This window comes from Macrotis lagotis, chromosome 2 (assembly GCF_037893015.1).
Source record: "Macrotis lagotis isolate mMagLag1 chromosome 2, bilby.v1.9.chrom.fasta, whole genome shotgun sequence".
In the NCBI taxonomy this organism is placed as follows: Eukaryota; Metazoa; Chordata; class Mammalia; order Peramelemorphia; family Peramelidae; genus Macrotis; species Macrotis lagotis.
In genome coordinates, this window is record NC_133659.1 from 73,930,153 (window position 1) to 73,945,812 (window position 15,660).

At 35.3% G+C, this 15,660-nt stretch overlaps 1 protein-coding gene and 1 pseudogene across 7 annotated transcripts in view; one reads left to right on the forward strand and one right to left on the reverse strand.

Moving 5' to 3' along the window:
• The window catches only part of TDRD5 (tudor domain containing 5), a 54,328-nt gene that overhangs the window by 19,754 nt on the left and 18,914 nt on the right, over window positions 1–15,660 (forward strand). For 6 of the 7 annotated variants that reach the window (XR_012475618.1, XM_074222151.1, XM_074222154.1 and 3 more), the window contains 9 exons: window positions 984–1,137; window positions 4,869–5,032; window positions 5,824–6,044; window positions 7,584–7,796; window positions 8,439–8,505; window positions 9,208–9,408; window positions 10,025–10,177; window positions 13,454–13,552; window positions 13,918–14,100. Coding sequence is in view for 6 of the 7 variants with exons in the window: in XM_074222151.1 (XP_074078252.1) it covers window positions 984–1,137; window positions 4,869–5,032; window positions 5,824–6,044; window positions 7,584–7,796; window positions 8,439–8,505; window positions 9,208–9,408; window positions 10,025–10,177; window positions 13,454–13,552; window positions 13,918–14,100 (1,455 nt within the window). In the remaining variant the exon portion in view is untranslated. The remainder of the gene's footprint in view (window positions 1–983; window positions 1,138–4,868; window positions 5,033–5,823; window positions 6,045–7,583; window positions 7,797–8,438; window positions 8,506–9,207; window positions 9,409–10,024; window positions 10,178–13,453; window positions 13,553–13,917; window positions 14,101–15,660) is intronic. The other variant, XM_074222153.1, reaches the window with a different exon arrangement.
• On the reverse strand, window positions 11,455–12,077 carry LOC141512844 (cofilin-2 pseudogene; annotated as a pseudogene).

Genomic DNA, 15,660 nt, shown 5'->3' on the forward strand with positions numbered 1-15,660 from the left:
TATTAGCACCTCTCAGAATGATTGTGAGGATAAAATAGATCATATTTGTAAAGTGTTTTCTAAACTTTCAACTACCATGTAAGTGCTGTTATTATTACTTAAAACTAGACCTGCTGGAGACATTTCAAACATCAAAAATTGAATAGCTTTTTTTCTTCTAAAGTTGCTTTGCAATTTCACTCAAAGGCACCACTTTCTTGTAACCTCCTAGCTCATAACCTTCACCCTTCACCTGTTGCACTGCACACCCAGTCAGTTGCCAAAGCTTGTTGTTTCCCCCTCTACAACACTGCCAACTTAGATCAAGTTCTCAGTTGTTGCAATAGCTTCTTCCAACAAGGCCCTGCTTTGTCTCCATGCCCTAGTCTCCCCCTGACTTCATCCTTCACTTTGCTGTGAAATTGTTTTCCTCAAATGCAGATGTGATTATGACTCCTTTCCTCAGTTAAGTCTAGTGGCTTCCATTTGCCTCTGGAATCAAATAGAAACTTTTCTGATTAACTTTTAAATGCTATGATAATTCTGCCCAACATGTCTTTCCATTCATATTGCACCTTTTTCTCTTTTCTCATACTCTGATCTAACCAAACTGGTCTTTTTTCTTTCCTTAGAAATATGGTCCTCCCTCTCCTGCCTCCATGCCTTTTAGTCTAGTTGTTCCTCCTACCTAGAAGGTATTCCTCTTCACTTCAGCCTCATGGAATCCCTCTCTTCTTTCAAGACCCAATTCAAAGGACAATTTAGCTTTTCCTGACCTCAACTGCTAAGCCCTCCCCTCTATCTTATATTTAATTTGTAATTATTTTTAGTCTCTGTATTGTCTCCTCCATTAGCAGATAGGTTTTTTTGAAATTAGTGATTGTTTTATTCATTGTATTTGTTTACCAACACTTAACATAATTCCTGGTTTAATTAGTGCTTACTGATTGTTTATGCCAATTTCCTTCTATCCTTCAATTTAATTTAAATGTTTTTGATAACAGGCAATTTTTAAAGAACCACTTTCACCGAAGAGATTGGGGTTTTTAAATGTGGCAGAGCTTGTTGGATCTCTTAGTGACATTCTCCATGTTGAATTCAGGGAAGGTGAACAAGACTTATTAGTGTTTGATGCAGAGTTGAAGCATTTGGCAACAGGTAAGTTGAAATTTATTAGATAAAGTTGACCAAAATGACCTAATGTATTACAGGAAGAAATACGAAACACAGGAATACAGTGTTTTTCTGGTTCTGCTTATCTCACTCAGCATCAGTTCATGCAAATCCCTCCACGCTTCCCTGAAATCCCATCCCTCCTGGTTTCTAATAGAACAATAGTGTTCCATGACATACATATACCACAGTTTGCTAAGCTGTTCCCCAATTGAAGGACATTTACTTGATTTCCAATTCTTTGCCACCACAAACAGGGCTGCTATGGATATTTTTGTACAAGTGATGTTTTTACCCTTTTTCATGTTTTTTTAAAAAAAAATTTTAATCATAATTTTCTTAACAGACCATCAGCAATCAATGCAGGAGTCATTAATTATTTACTTTAAGTTGGAGTCAATCTGTCATTCCAAAGCTGAAATTTCAACTGAAGAAGAGGTTTTGAAAGCTGTTAGGTTCCTTTCATGTGGCAAAGCACCTGTTGTTGATTCTAATGCACCCTGAGATTTACAGGATATGTGAGGGAAGTCCCATTTCTCATATAAAAGTTAACTGAAATTTTCTGGGTTATGTGACATGAGGAGGTTACCCCCCCAGGAATTCAAGGACACCTCCACTGTCCATCTCTAAAAAGGTAAAGGGAATAGATTGGCCTGTGATAATCACAGAGTGTTTCTTTTTTAGTCATTGCTGGTTAAGATTCTTGTCAGAGTCCTCTTTAATATGCTGATCCTTTACCTAGATGATGGGCATTTTATCTGTGAACCAGTGTGACTTTAGAAGGGATTGAGAAAGAGTTGATAGTGATGTTTAATGCCTTACAACTCCAGGAAAAATGCCAGAGCAGAACAGAGGTCTGTATACAACATTTGTTGATCTGACCAAGCAAGAACTTGGATACTGTCAGTCACAAAGGTTAATGGAAAATTGTCAAAATTTGCTTGCCTGGGGAAGTTTATCAGTATGGTATGTCAGTCTCATGTTGGCGTGCTTGCCCAGGTTTGGGATGATGGACAATGCTCTCAAGATTTCCTGGCCACCAGTCGAGTGAAACAAGGATGTGTCCTTGCTCCCATGCTTTTTAGCATGATGTTTTTCAGCATTTTATCAAAGCCTTCACTGAGGATGAACATCAAGGTCAGCTACTGCACTGATGACAGATTCTTCAACTTGAAAAGGCTACAAACCAAGACCATAGTGGAGGGAGTGTTGGTGTGTGGTCTTCTGTTTGCAGATGGTTATGCACTCAGTGCAGCCCCTGAAGCTGAGATGCAACAAAGTTTGGATTGATTCTCTGCTGCTTCTGCTAATTTTGGTCTAACAATTAACACCAAGAAAACACAAGCACTCCCATCAGCCAGCACCATATCGTTCATATGTGGAACCATCGATTACAGCCAGTGGAGAAGCTTTGAGTACTGTGGACAAATTCACTTCACTTGGCATGTCCTTTCCAAAGAGATACACATTGACAATGAGGTTGACATTTGCATTGCCAGAGCTAGCTGAGTATTTGGGAGACTCCAAGTAGAAGTGTGGAAGAGAAGAGATATTAGACTGACTACTAAACTGAAAGTCTTCCGAGCCATTGTTCTGACTTCATTGCTGTATGCTTGTGAAACCTGGGTGGTCTGCCAGTGCCATTCAGGAAACTGAATTGTTTCCCTTTAAATTGTCTTAGGAGGATTCTGAAGATCACCTGGCACGAGAGATACCAGACACTGAGGTCTGTTTTTGAATGCCTAGCTTCCAATATTACCAAAGAGAGTACAACTACGATGGGTTGGACACATTGTTAGAATGCCAGATGTATGCTTGTCAAAAAAACTTTTATAGAGAACTCACACAGGACAAGTGCTCACAAGGGGGTCAAAAGAAGTGATACTGAGACACCCTGAAGGTCTTTCTTAAGAACTTTAGAATTGATTGTACAGTGTGGGAGACACTGGCACAGGACCGACCAGCATGGTGTGCCCTCATCACTGAGAGTGCTGTACTGTATGAGGAAGGCAGACTGGAAGCTGCTCAAAGGCAACTTGGAATGTAGAGGTTTAGTGAACCCACGCCAAGGGTTTTCATGGACTATTTGTGCCCAAACCTTGTAGAGCATTCCAAGCTTGTATTGGTCTGATCAGCCACAGTCAGACACACTGTAACTTATCTTTATTATAGTAGATGTCATTTTGGTCTTCTTCTATAATAAAGAACAAGAACTAACCAACCAACCAACCAACCAGCCAACCATACATACATACATACATGCATACGTACATACATACATATTTATATATTCCTTCCCTCTCCCCTATATATTCTTTTCATCCCCCATCTAGCTAAGCTAATACATATTTTCAGTCACTTCCAAATGAAACTCTAACCCCCATGACTCTCTTTACCCTCTCCCACCCCATTCCCCTTCCCCCAAAAGGAATCTTCTCTTGTAATAAATAAAATTAAACAAAAATAAATTAACATTCTGATTTTTTTAGTTAATCATGCTTTACTTTTTGTGTGCGTGCATACCATGTGCATGTATACAAGAATACACACACACACACACACACACACACACATATGTCAAATGATCTTTGTCCATCTTGAAAAGCATATTATCTAAGAAAAATAAATGGGGTAGCCTAATGCTATACAAACATTTGTTGTAACATGCCATTTAATTTCATTTTCTAATTTAATGTGCTCTAACACTTCTTAAGTAAATATCCATATATTTCTTCTAACACAGTAACAGTGATTGTGTAAAGATTAGCCTTTGTAATTCCAGAGCTCTTTTTTGAAGGTCATAAATACCCTAAATATCAGAACCAGAAGGAATTTGAGAAAAATCACCCCCCCCCTGTTTTTTTTTAACAAATAAGAAAATTGACAGTTAGTTGCAATGACTTGCTCCAAGAGTAGAACCTAGAATTAAAACCTTGCCTCAAGAAAACTAAGCCCCCAAAGTAGCCTTAAGAAATGTACTTTACTGATGTTAAGGGTATAAGAAGATGAGAAGGATTGATGGATAATTGCTGCTTAATCTAAGAACCAAAGAACTGTAAAAAAAACTCAGTTGAACTTAAATCATCTACCTTTTTCCTAAGATGCAAACACTACAAGAGTATGTATTAGTCTGAAGCAGAGCATTTGTTGTATGAAATTATTTATTTTAAAATACTTTTTTATCATGTTAGCAAAGTTTTGTTACTATGGAGCATTTACCAAGACATGGAAATATTATCAGTATTTATAAATATTTTTATGCTATTTGTCATAATGGATTTTATCTTTTCAGTTTTATACCTGTTGAAAGTCTGAAAATAACTCTTTTTAAGATTTTACTGCCCTTTGGTTTAGGTTTTTTAGATGGTTCTGAAATGAGAGATTGTCAGGGAATAGTACAAGGTTTTGAAGTGTATCTTGAGAATAAGTCTTTTGATAGTACATTTTCTTGTAGTATCTTGTCATATGAGCATCTTCTTATAGGAAATTAATTGAAGAATGTCATTATTATTATTATTATTATTATTATTAAGCTGTATATTATGGAGCTATGCCATTTGAAGAAAGTTAGCTTGTTCCATATAAGCAATCACTTGAGTTGAAACGGATAAATTAGAATTCAAAGCTCAAATCAAAGTACAGTCTCATGTGCATAACTTTAGCTATTTAAAATGTGACTGCTTTACCTTTCCATGATGAATGTTTGATCCAATTAGATAAGAACATAGAAGGCAAGATCAATATCTCCAGTCCCCCTAGAAATTCCCTGTCATCTCTGGATATTAAGGACACTGCCTGGAATTATTTTATGGAAAAGCATAGAGATATAGAAGAGAAAGTCTGTAATAAGTTCAGCCTGATCACAAAGCCTGTGCCCCTGGTAAGTGGAATTTAATAACTTTTAATTTTTAGATTTGTAGAAATAATATGGATGGTGACTTAATAATGAGTTTAATTGAATTAAAGTATACTTTTTACAAAGATTTGTTTTCAAAAGTATCTTTTTTTACTGAACATTCTATTTTATTGGACTGAATTACTTAAATGAAGTGCCTGCTATCTGTCTGACAATGTTGCTGGCTTTTCCTGTTGGCATGTTGTTGTTTTCATTTATGGCTGAGGAATAATTGACAGATTTCTTACCTTTTGTGTTTGATTTTACCGCCATTATTTGTCAAAATTTGTCAAAGAGACTATTATATTTTGGAAAAAGTATCCCAAATAACTAGTTTTGGCATCAGACTTCAACAGCAAACCCCCAAACACCCCTTTAACCTCTAGGTTATCATTACACTCCTTTCTTTCCTTTATACCTCTTCAATCCTTTGTGCCCTTTTTCTCTCTTGGAGTGATCTAAAATGTGAAATGTTTGGAAGTTGTGCTAAAGTTTCTTAATATATAGTCCTTAGTGATGAGGGAGGGGGGGATGAGGGGGGTCAGTTAGGCACAGAGGAATGTAGTATTTCTGAACAAGAGTTTGGACATTTCTTTCTCATTGGTTGTACTGTAGGGTAGTCTGTCTAATGTATGTATCAAAGAATGATTTCTCAGTTCAGTGACTAAGAGAAGTAGAACAGCATTTTTCTCTCCTATTCATTGCTTTGCTTTGCTTAGCTCATGATGGTTCCATTGTGTTTAGAGTTACACTTTTTCTGTTTGTATTGCTTGCAGCATATGGGAATGAAACAATCACAGCTCAACCTGGAAATGTCGGGATACGAGATCCCACCAGATGCTGTGCAGAACAGGAAACTCTGCAGCCTTCCGCCATTAGATAGTAGTACCCTCGTTGGGGTCTTTGTAGAGTATATAATCTCTCCTAGCCAGTTTTATATCCGAATCTATAGCAGGGATTCATCAGAGTTACTTGAAGATATGATGATTGAAATGAGGTAAGGAATAGGTTGCTTACCCAATCCCCCCCCCCCCACTTGAAATGGTTTCTGTTTAGTATCCATCCTCCTGTAAAGTTTTAAGCAGGTTCCTTCATTTAATGTTGCTCTGATTATCTTCAGATATTCCTTTCATAGTAACAATGAGACAGCAAGGTGTCATAATGTGGGTGGAGTTCTGTGCTCATTGACTGGAAAACCTGAATTTAAATTCAGCTTCAGGCACTTCCTGGCTGTGTGACCCTGGGAAAATTACTTAACATCTTTTGCTTCAAATTTTTCAGCTGTAAGATAGAAAACCATAAATAGCTCCTACCTCAAGGGATTGTTGTGAAGATCAAATGAGATAATATTTGTAGTGTTCAGCACAGAACCTGGGATGTTATAGGTGTTTGTTTAATGGATGCTAGTTCCTTTCCCTTGTTCCCAGATCTTAGATTCATAAAATATAACTTATGTGGCATATCAGAAAATAGAAAATCATTGCCTTCTTGATATTCCTTTCCATTTTGAGTCAACTCTTAATAATAGGAAAGTTATTTCTTTGAGCCAAAATACCTCCCTGCAACTTCTACTTGTTGATACTATCCTTTCTCTGTGTTGTAGCAAAATAGATCTCATCTCTCTTCCACATGAGAACTTGTTATATCTTTGGACATTGCAACCATGTTGTTCTTTTCTTTTCCAGGAGAAACCTATATATTTAGTTCACCTGATTCTTTCATGCAATGTGTTGAATCTCCTTACCATTTTGGTCATCCTCTTCTGTAAATATTCTGATTTTGTCAGTGTCTCTTAAAATTTGGAAGCCAAAACTAACCATATTACTTCAAATCTGGTCTGACCAAGACAAAGCATGATAATCTTTTTCTCTGAATGCTTTTTTAAAAAAATTTATTTTCACATTACTACAATACTTTACTTATAAATGTAAGCATAATATCCCCTCCCCCCCACAAAGATAGAGAAACCTCAAGAAAAAATAAAGAGAAAAAGAAATGTATTTCAAAACTATGTTCAGATACCATCAGCTCTGTTTCTGGGATGGATCACATTCTTTATCATAAATCCCTCAGAGAAGTTGCCTCAATATTTTTTCCCACAGTTGCCATTGTTAACTATATTTTCCTCCATTGTATTCCTTCTCTCTCCCATTTATTCTGTTCTCTCTCCTTTCACCCTGTCCCTCCTCAGAAGTGTGTTGTGTCTTAACTCTCCTATAATCTTCCCTTTCTTCTGTCTCCTACACGCTTCCCCTTCCCTCCCTGTCCCTATTCCTTCTATCTGTTTTCTCTCCTTTTTCCTTTAGGATAAGTTAGCTTTCTCTACCCTCTTGAGTGTGTATGTTGTTTCTTCTCTGAATCATTTCTGATGAGATTGAAGGCTCACTCATTTCCCCTGACCCCCCCTTCCCTCCATTGTAAAAGATTTTTCTTGACTCCTTTACATGAAATATCTGTCTAGGTTTCCTTGCCCATGAAAAATATGACAAAATTTGTTTCTGTTTTCTTCCATGATTGCTATTTTGGGATTTTGCAGGCGCTGCTATTCCAATCAGCTAGTATCTGATCGCTATATCATGCCAGAATCTTTTATTCAACCTGGTCATCTCTGTTGTGTAAGGATTTCTGAGGATAAGTGGTGGTACCGAGTCATTATTCATCGAGTTCTTGGGAAGCAAGAAGTTGAGGTGTTCTACCCAGATTTTGGAAATTTGGGAACTGTTCAGAAATCTTCTCTAAGGTTTCTCAAGTAAGTTAACAGATCTGACAAGATGAGTTTGGGTATTAGAATGTTTAGACCAGGGGTCAGCTAGATGGCATAATGGAGAGAGAACACTGACCCTGGAAAGTCAATAAGACCAGAATTCAAATCCATCCTCTGATAGTTAATATTTGCTTAGTTGTGTGACCTTGGACAATTCACTTAACCCATTGCCTTGCAAAAAAGCAAAAAAAAAAAAACCAAAATGATGTTTAGACCAGATAAGGTTGGAAATGCATCCTTTGTGGATTCTTCTAAATTTACCTGTAGAGCCTTACACTTCTTTTTTTAAAAAAATTTTAATTTTTATTTAAGGCAATGGGATTAAGTGAATTGCCCAAGGTCACACAACTAAGCAATTATTTATTGTCTGAGGTCAGATTTGAACTCAGGGCCTCCTGGCCCCTGGGCCAGTGTTCTATCCACTTTGCCACCTAGCTTCCCGAACCCTATATTTTTTTTACCTTGATCAGACTATAAAGTATTATTATTACTATGTTTCACAGATATAATGCCAATAGTGTCTACCTTTGTGTCTTTCCTTCTCCTTTATTGAATGGGTTATGAGATAAGCTACCATAAATTTTTTAAAAAATGTATTTGGTGGTCATGGATTTGAATCTCTTATAGGTGCTGCTACATCAAACTTCCTGCTCAGGCCATTCCTTGTTCCCTGGCTTGGGTGAGACCTATAGAGGTATGTGTGTGTGTGTGTGTGTGTGTGTGTGTGTGTGTGTGTGTGTGTAACTTATTTTAATGTAAAATTATTCATTTTAAGAATAGTAAAACGATTAAAATAATTGGGGCTCACTTTTTCTCACAGAATAAGTCTGTCTAAAATTAATTTTTTTAAAAAGTCTGAATTTAAAGCACAAAACAGAAGAAACTAAAGCAAGATCAGTAAGGTTGGGCCTTGAGATCTACATTAATAAGAATCTAGAGCTGAAAAGTGGACCAAAATATTTTATAAACTAAATGATTGTGGAGGACTTATCCAAGTCAGCAGAAACAACATAAGTCTCTTGACTCCTAATTTAGTTATTTTCTTTGCATTGCAATGTGTGTTTCAGTGGTTGATACCTAGTAAAAGCTTACTGAAGGATTATTTACGAAAAAATATATTTTTTAAAGAACTATTTTTGCTTACGAATTTTTCTTAGTTTGGTATGAATTTCCTAGTGTTACACACAGATTTTACTTGAACTGATCCTTTTATGTTGATAACCTACTGGAAATAGTGCTTTCTTTGGTTTAAGAAAGGAAAAGCATAATTAACATGGCTTATAAATCATGAGGCAGTGGCTTCAGACTCTTGTTTCATTTTATATTTTTGTTTTTTGCCTGTGTGACTCAACTATGAATCTTTTGTAGTTAATCTCACTGGTTGACTCTGTTTCAGGAACATTGGACACCACAAGCGATTTTGCAGTTCCAGAAGCTATGTGGTTTGAAGCCATTGGTGGGGGTAGTGGATGAGTATGTTGATGGAGTCCTTAACCTCTTTCTGTGTGATACATCCTCAAATGAAGACATCTATTTCCATCATGTCCTGAGAGCAGAAGGCCATGCCATTGTCTGCCGAGAAAATGTCCCATCTAAGGTAGTCAGTTCTGGCTGTAGTTTATATTATAGAATAATCAAAAGACTTGGTCTCGAAGGTTCCTTTGTAAAACTAACTGTAGATTTAGCAGTGGACAGGATGGATCAAGCTCTGGACCTGAAATCAGGAAGATGAATTTAAAGCCAGCCTTCGACATTAGCTGTGTAACTGGGCAGGTCACTTCACCTTTGGTTATTTCAATTTCCTCAACTGTAAAATATGGCTATTAATAGCATTTGTCTCCTTTGGTTTTTGAGGGGATCAGATGATATTTGTAAAACTGTTAAGCACACTCACAGAGAGGAGCTATATAAATGTTTATTCTTTGCCCATTGACCTCAGATATTATGACCTGAAGTAAAACATTTGACTTCTGTGTTGTTTCCCACATTAATTTTGCTCTTAACATCTTATTTGTTGTGTTGATTTTAAATTGGCATTTAAATTATTACATTTAAGGAATTATGTGATTATTGAGAAATCCCTTAAATCAGGAGATTCTAATAGCCTAACATTCTATAGCTTGAAAAATCTGAGAGCCATTACATTTATTTTTCCACTTTAATTGTGATTTGCTTACTTGACTAATTGTATGTATCTTGTGTTTAAATCCTAGGGTTTCAGAGATCTCAATCCCTTAGCCTTGTATACAAAATGCAGTCCAAGGCCCGAAGAACCTGGGTTGACAGAACTGGTTCTTCCTTCCCATCAGCATTATTTTAATGAAGACCGAGAAATAACAAGTCCAGAAAATGAATTGATACCCCTGGTAGGAAGTTTTAAAAAGAAAAAAAAAACCTTATTTCATACAACTCATCTACATGAACCTTTTGTTTTAATCTAGTTTAATCTAGCTACTTTCCTCCTTCTCATTCCTGCTCTCCCTCCCCCCCCCCATTACTTTTCTTGCAAAAAATCTTAATTATTTTCTTTTACCAATCCAATATTATGCTGCTTTTGAGATCCAGTTCACATCACTTCTTGAGGAAACCTTAAGTGCAGTATATTTACTGTAGCCATCTTGGTGTCTATTATACAAGCTAGAACTTACTCATTGGTTTTCTTTCTTATTTCATGTAAGAAGGTCTTACATTCCTGCTACTACTGAAAGTAGAATGGTATATAAGAAAACATATTAATCTGCAAGTTAGGAGATATAGGTCTTAGTGACAATTCTATGACAAATAGCTTTGTGACCTAAGGAAAATGCTTAACATGTTTGAATCTTGGTTTAGAACTCCATTGGGTCAGTGCTGGTCTTATAATTGTTTTTTTTTTTTAATAAGCTACAAGTTTTATTGCAATGTGGCCAATTTTGTGGGGATGGGGAGTTTGATTTCAAAAACCATGTTCCATTTAAGGCTCTTTTCATACAGAAATTGTCATTATAACTACATTATTCAAAATACCTTTAGTGTTGCAAGACTTTACAGTAAACACTTAACTCCTATTCTTCTGTAGTGTACATGCAATGGAAAATAAAAAGGCAATAACTACTACTTCATTTAGGAAAATATGTAGATAACAGGAATGAACTTGAGGTACTACAATAATTTGATGATATAACTTAATTGGCATTCCTTTTTGAGGGGGACTTAATTACATAAAAGTGCTTTCAATGCATAGTTACACATATAAATATATACATTTATGTGTGTCTACATATATCTGTGTGTCTACATATATGTTTATATATGTACACACACATATACATATGTATATGCTGCCGTGTCACAATAGGCATATTAAAGGTGTACAAAGCACAAGAACTTAGGAACTGCAATCAAGTGCAACTCTAAGTAATACTGAATGAAGTTTAGCATCTGACCAGTGGATCATAATTTCAAGGCATTCAATTAGCTAACCCTTTGCAGTTTTCTAAACTATTCATATTGACTATCATATTCATCTTAGTTCTGCAAAGGATGCATATTAATGCCATTTGTTTTGGCTAAAATGTGATGTGAAGACATTTATATAACTACCAGGATGAAACAATTTAATGGCAATCACTGGTAGGCTGTTTAATTTATTGACATCTTCTTTATGTTTTTTGGGAAGGTATGGTAAAGGACAAAATTCTAACACTATTCCAACTGATGGAGCTGCAGAAATGGAAGCTACTTCCGGATGGCACTTCATTGTCATTTTATAAAGGTCTTCCTTCAAGTGAAACTACTATATTGCCTCCCAATTTCTCTCCAATTGTTGAACGATCCTTAATATCATCCAAGCCATTTACTTGCCACTTGTGTTTAATACCTGTAAATTTCTTTCTAACGGCATCTTTAGAACTAGCATAAATCATCTTGCTTTTTAAAGGTGCACATTCTGGAGCCCAAAATATAAAAACTAGGTTTTCTTTCTTAGACTCTTTTGTCGCTTATGTGGCGTCATACAAAGCATATCAGCAATCATTCAGAGGTAGCAACTTCACAAAAGAAGTGTAGGGGTCCTCTACAGTGTCACCAATGTCACCCACCAAGATCTGCTTTGCTTCCTCTACAATTATTTGTTTTTTGTCATCACTTAAACAGAAAAGAATGGCTTTCTTTCTTTTTTTGATCTCCTCTTGTGTAGAAGATTTCCGTACTTTCATATCATTAAAAACTTTGATTACTTCATCATTCACAGTTACTCCAGAAGCCATGGTTCCTGGGAAGGTAAGGTTGCAGCAGCAGATCCTCATTCAGTGGCACTAGGAAGAGCTGGTCTTATAATTGTTTATCTAATTTTGTGGTCCAAAATATATATTATTTTAACCTTTGCAAGGTTTTTTTTATTTTTAAATGTATCATAAAAATGTCTCCATGTGTTGACAAAATACTAGAATTGTTTGGTGTGTTTTTTTTAAAGAGAATTATGTAGATTATCTGTATATTTAGGGTATTTTTATTGAAAAATTAGAAAAAAGGGGCTATTCAAAGTGGTGCTATAACATGTTTGTTTTTTGTTTGTTTGTTTTGCAAGGCAATGGGGTTAAGTGGCTTGCCCAAGGCCACATAGCTAGGAATTATTAAGTGTCTGAGGCCTGATTTGAACTCAGGAACTCCTGACTCCAGGGCCGGTGCTCTATCCATTGCACCACCTAGCTGCCCCTATAACATGTTTTGAAAAAATTTAAATTACCACTGCAGGATTTCTATGACTATTTACCTCCACGTTTTCTAGAAGTAAATTTTAATTTTTTTATTTTGACTTTCCAATCAAAATTGATACTTGTGCTCTTGTGTTTTCTGGAAATAGAATTGTTTAACTTTGTTACTTTAATTTCAAATCAGAAGGACTTTATTTCTTTTGCCTAAAAATTAACAGCCTTCAAATTACACACAATTGACATCATTTCTATTGATGTGAATATGAAGTCATGTCGTAAAGCAGTAGCTTATGGAAGGAGAGGCAGAATCTAATCTTTGTTTTCTTTAGCATTTAAAAAAAAGTTTCTTTTTATAATTGAGAACTTAAGGATGTAAAGGAAAAGAGATTGTAATCTATTACATAGCAGTATTTTTATATATGTACATATGCACATATAAATTTGTATATACATGTATATATATGTATATAATGTATAAGACTAAACTTCTTTTAATATGGTTTTTTAAATTTATATGTGTGTGTGTGTGTATATATATATCTATAGCTATATCTATCGATCTACATATGTATATGTATGTAAAATTAGTGTCTAATTCTGCCACTCTGGCTCAGCAAATAAAATGATACAGTATGGAATCTTTGTCTTTTTTGTTGTCTAAACTTCCTTTCAAAATTTTAGTTTGCAGTAAATTATAAATGGATATGATTTCTTCTTCTTTCTAGGATTCATTTAGAGATTCAATTGACAGCAGTTTATAGTTCCCATTATTGTAGTTGATGACCAACATTAAAGTAAGAAAAAAAGAGTATTTGTTCCAGCTCAGTAGCCTTCCAGTTTGATGTATTCTATGTGCCTCATATTTTATTTTATATATTTAAAATAAATGTAGCCCATGGGGTGAGCAGTAAAAACAATATAAAATTGCTTTTCTTTCATGTCCACTAGAGAGATTTTGATGACTCAAAACTTTTCAACTACCTGGAACCTGAAGCTGAGGTGCCATTTCTGAGTTCAGATTTAGTTTCATCAGAAGCCCAAGATGAGGTAAAGAAAGCCAAGAGGTTTTCCTCCAGAACCAAAATCAGAAAATGAGGAGGGAGAAGGAAATTTTCCAAAATGGAACAATTTAATAAAAGTTGAAGGGTTTCTGAAATGAGTAATGGCAGAGTGAGGTGATCATATATCATGTCTCAGGGTGTCCACTGCAGCATGAAGAGTAGATTCTTTAGCACTGTTGTATTCGTTAGTGTCTCAAAGCAAGGCATATGCACAGTTTTTGGTCAAAGTAAAGCAAAACAAAACTACAAATATTGATTAAGGAAATCTTTAAGCAATACAGACCTAAGTGGGGCCTTTAAGGAACATTGTCATGGTTGGTTTTTATTTCTTTCTCTTTAATTCCTTTTCAGCTTGAGTATCCTGTTGAGATGCCATACCTTGAATCAGTGTCTATAGGTGATGATGTTTGGGATGAAAACTGGTTGCCTCTGCAGACTGACAGAGAGAAGAGAAATGGGAATGCCCCACTCTTATTTACATCAGGACATGATGGGAAGAAGCAATGTCAGCCTTGTGAAGAGTCCCTGCAGAAGGTTAGAGCTTCAGCAGGAAGAAAGCAAACATCTCTGCAGAGAGATGGCTATTTAAATTTAATCACAAGGTCATGTGGATTCAAATATATTTATCAACCTAAATTCTGAATTGGTTTCCAATTTTTAGCTCACACAGAAAGAATGGCTATAAATATTTTTGTACACAAATAGGTCCTTTATCTTTTCCTTTTATCTCTTTGGGGTCACAGTTTTATAGCCCTTTGGGCATAGTGCCAAATTTCTCCCTCTTTGTAGGACTAGTTCACAACTCTACCAGCAGTGAATTAGTGTCTCAGTTTTTCCACATTCTCTCCAACATTTGTCATTTTTCTTTTGTGTCATGTTAATCAGTCTGATAGGTGTGTCTCAGTTTTTTCACATTCTCTCCAACATTTGTCATTTTTCTTTTGTGTCATGTTAATCAGTCTGATAGGTGTGAGGAGTCTCAGAGTTGTTTTAATTTACATTTCTTTAATCAGTGGACATTTAGAGAATTAAAAAAAAATTTATAATGTGACTGTTGATGGCTTTGATTTCTGCTTCTGAAAACTGCCTGTTCATATCCTTTGAACCTTTATCAACTGGGGATTGATTCTTATTTTTATCAATTTGACTCACTTGAGAAATGAGACCATGATTAGAGCAGACACTTGCTGTGACATTTTTTTCCAATGTCCTGTTTCCTTCTAATTTTGGCTGCATTAGTTTTATTTGTGAAAAAGCTTTTTAAGTCATATAATCAAAATTATCTATTTTCATTTTTCATTATCTTCTTAGCTCTTCTTAAACTCTTCCTGTATCCATAGATATGATTAGGACATTTTTTTTCCTGCTCCCCTTATGATATCAACTTTATATCTAAACCTTTTATCCATTTTGCCTGTATTTTGGTATATGATGTGAAATGTTCATTTATGCCTAATTTCTGCGAAACTACTTTCCAATTTTCCCCATTAACTTTTGTCAAGATGGTGAGCTCTTTACCTCAAAAGCTTGAATCTTTGGGTTTATCAAACCTAGATTACTAGTTATTGCTTGAGTATTACTGAGTATAAGTGTACTTCTATTCCACTGATCCATCAATATTTCCTAGCCAGTACCAGATCATTTTGATGGTTATGATTTTGTAATAGAATTTGAAAACTGGAACTTAATAAGCCAACTTGCTTTACAATTTTTTTTCATTGATTTTCTTGGTATCCTTGACCATTTGTTCTTTATATAATAATTTTTTTGATTATTTTATTAACATGGTACTGAATAAGCAAATCAATTTAAATAGCATTGTCATTTTTATTGGTGGCCTACTCATGAGCAACTAACATTTCATCAGTCATTTAGATCTATTTTTATTTCTATGAAAAATGTTTTGTAATTATGTTCATACAATCCCTAAGTTTGTCTTGGCAAGAAGACTCACAAGAATTTTATGTTATCTTTCATTATTTAAATGGAATTTCTTTTTCTCTCTGTTGGGTTTTGCTAGCAGTATTTAGAAATGCTAATGATTTATATGGGTTTATTTTACAACCTACAAATTTGACTGAAGATGTTGTTTTA